General features: G+C 50.6%; 1 protein-coding gene across 1 annotated transcript; it reads left to right on the forward strand.

Annotated features, from left to right (window-relative positions):
• Positions 1-745: 745 nt before the first annotated feature.
• Positions 746-2,963, forward strand: LOC125614926 (E3 ubiquitin-protein ligase RNF213-like). Its single transcript, XM_048797771.1, has 2 exons — positions 746-1,128; positions 2,060-2,963. The coding sequence occupies exons 1-2, from the start codon at positions 1,072-1,074 to the stop codon at positions 2,285-2,287; spliced, it is 285 nt and encodes a 94-aa protein (XP_048653728.1). The 5' UTR covers positions 746-1,071; the 3' UTR covers positions 2,288-2,963.
• The last annotated feature ends 33 nt before the right edge of the window (positions 2,964-2,996 follow it).

Below are 2,996 nucleotides of genomic sequence, written 5' to 3' on the forward strand. Positions count from 1 at the left end.
TCTCCACTCTACAGGACAAGTGTGGAAAGAGCAAAGTAGGAAGTGTGTGAAAGGGTGTACAGTGGTTTTCTCTGAATAGTAGTAATTGTCCTTTCATTTTGTTATTTTTGAATATTTTTCACAATTGATATTGATTAATTTTTTATCACAAAAAATAAACATTTAAGTAAACTGCCTATACAGGGGTCTGAGTTAACTTACACTACATAACTTGCCCAAAGATCAGAGATGTCCTGCACTGACCTCAGGATGGTTGGTCCTGCCTGTGGTTGGAGGGTGGGGAGATGGACAGAGTATGCAGTTTGCAGTTTTTCTGCTAGAAGCTCACATTCTGTTGCCCTTTTTCCTAAGTTCTTCTGGTCATGCTCAGAGACCATGTCAGGATGTTAAGAACTTAGGGCTCCTGTTCAGTCAAGCATTTCTTCTCGGAGGGCCTGTGTTCTGGGAACTCAGCAGGATGGTGACATCCCATCTGGGAGTATGACCTGTTGCCATCCACCCAATCATTCAGAAGTGCAGGTTACATGCACTCTAAGTGTCAACTAAAAACCGGGTACCAGCATAACCACACTGAGTGGCCAGGGTCCTGAGGGACCAGGCAGAGGCACCTGAGATAGCTGCAGGAACTGGGTGAGCAGCTTCACCTGGAGCCCTGGAGGAGGGTGGGTGGAGTTTGCCCAGCAAGCGAGGAAGACAGTCATTAGAACCCTGGCCTATATTCTCTGCTTTTGTCCCAACAGCGAGATTCTGCCAGGAACTTGGAGTGGCTGAAGACAGTGAAGAAAAGCCATGGGTCTATCAAGTTCTCGTCCCTGTCCCTGGCCACAGTGATCAACAGCAGAGGCATCTGTGAGATCAGGGCATCCAGGTTCCAGATGCGGTGTTGGTGGCGCACACTGGCCTGCTGCAGAGTCAGGGTTTCAGCCACCAGAAAATGGCCTCTAAACATGTTGTGCCTCCCAGATCTCCCCAGATGCCATCCTGTGCCTGATCCTCCCTGGGGGTCACAGTGGCCTGGGGCCAGATCGCTCCTACACTTTGGAAGAGCTGAAGGATCTTTTAAACAAGCTGATGCTGATGTCTGGCAAGAAAGACCACAACAGTATGGAAGTGGAGAGGTTTTCTGAGGTGAGCAGGTGCCCTGTTGCCTCAGGCTGGGCATGCTCACTGCCCTGCTGCCTGCAAAGGGGAACAGGCAGGGGTTGGCCTCTGGTAGACAGTGGCTCCAGAGAGTGGAGCTTGTGGGTCTGCAGGGTGCACCTTGCCTGTAGCCACATCTGAGGTGGGACAGACCCTGGAGGCATAAGCTCCTCCTTAAGAGCATCAGCAGGATCTGTCACCACTGGTGGTTAATCAGCTGCAGTTAGCAGGAAGTGACCAAGTAGATAGCTCTTAGGAAGAAGTACCAATGTCTTTATTTACTCTGTAAACTGGCAAAGTCAAACACCTCAAGATTCTAATGGGCACTCTTAATCAAAATTAAAGTAATCAAGCCAGGTGTGGTGGCACATGCCTGTAACACCATCAAGTCAGGAGACTAAGGCAGAAAGATTGCAAGTTAGAGGCCAGCCTCAGCAACTTAGTGAGATCCTATCTCAAAATAAAAAGGGCTGGGGACATAGCTCAATGGTAGAGTGACTGGTTTCAATCCCCAGTACCAAAAAAAAACAAAAACAAATAATTGTTGACACAGGTTGTTGGTTTATGTAATAGTCTCTCTCTTGTGTTATGTTTCTTCCTTACAATTTATTTGCATTTCACAATTGACATTTTTCCCCCAGTGCTGGGCATAGAGACAGGGCCTGACACATAAGAAGCAAGTGCTTTACCACTGAGCACAGCCCAGCCCACGGTTGACATTCCTATCTGCCACTGATCACTTCCCAAAGATGGGAGCCCACTCCTTAGTCTGATCGTGTTCTCAGTGACCCAGTTTGAAAAATGAACCCAAGCCCCTTGAATTAGAACCTGTGTTCTAATCGGAAATTCACCACCTAATTAGCACGTCCTTTTTCAGAAGTTCACTGTGATATCTGCCTTATGCCCCTGTTTCCCCCAGTTATTCTGCCATGTGCAGTGGCTCGTGCAAGCCTTCCTGAACCTGTACTCTGCAGGAAACATGCTGTTCCAGACCTGGACTGCTGAGGTCTACTGCTGCCCCAGAAACAGCATCTCCATCCACATGGACTTCCACTTAGAGTTCGTAAGCCAGCTGACAGAGAGTGGGGACATCACCCGGCTCCTGGAAGCCCTCTGCAGGCAGATGGAGCACTTCCTGGATGACTAGAAGGAGCAGAGGGAGCACTTCTACCTCAACTTCTACACGGCTGAGCAGCTGTTCCACCTGAGCACTGAGCTCAGGAAACAGAGTCCCAGCGAAACTGCCCTCATGATGCTGTCCTTCATCAAAGACAACTGCACCCCAGCTGACATCTTAAGGGCCACCAAGAAGTTCAAGGAGGCCACAAAACACTACATGAAGACAGTGATAGAAAAATTACCACCATTGTAATCTGCTGAGATCAGCCTGGTGACCAAGCTGAGGGCCATCATGGAACAGTCCCTGGAGAGGATGAATCTCTTTCTGCCTGGCTGCCTGGGACTGGAGGTCCTGGGCCAATATCTGGCTCACCTGGCCAGGATGGGCAGACCTCCTGTGGAGCAGTCTCTCCCTGAGGGCTGCAGGCTGGCCAGCCCAACCTGGTCATGTGTGGCCACTCTGAGGTGCTGTTGGTTACCCTCATCTACATGCAGGCCACGGGCCAGCCCCTGCCTCCCTTCAGTGAGGTGCTACTCTGCACCTCAGGGACCACATTTGAGGAGGTGGCCCTGCTCTTGCACTGCTGCCTGGCCCCGGTTTCCAAGGGGCACAAGGTCTACAGCCTGCTGTTCACAAATCAGCTGAGCTACGAGGTGACCTGCCAGGCAGAGGCCCTTCTCCGCAGCCTGTACACACAGTAACCCTGGGAGGATCACCAGCTGGTACTAGCCTGTCC

Source organism: Marmota marmota, unplaced genomic scaffold, assembly GCF_001458135.2.
Source record: "Marmota marmota marmota unplaced genomic scaffold, marMar, whole genome shotgun sequence".
Lineage (NCBI taxonomy): Eukaryota > Metazoa > Chordata > Mammalia > Rodentia > Sciuridae > Marmota > Marmota marmota.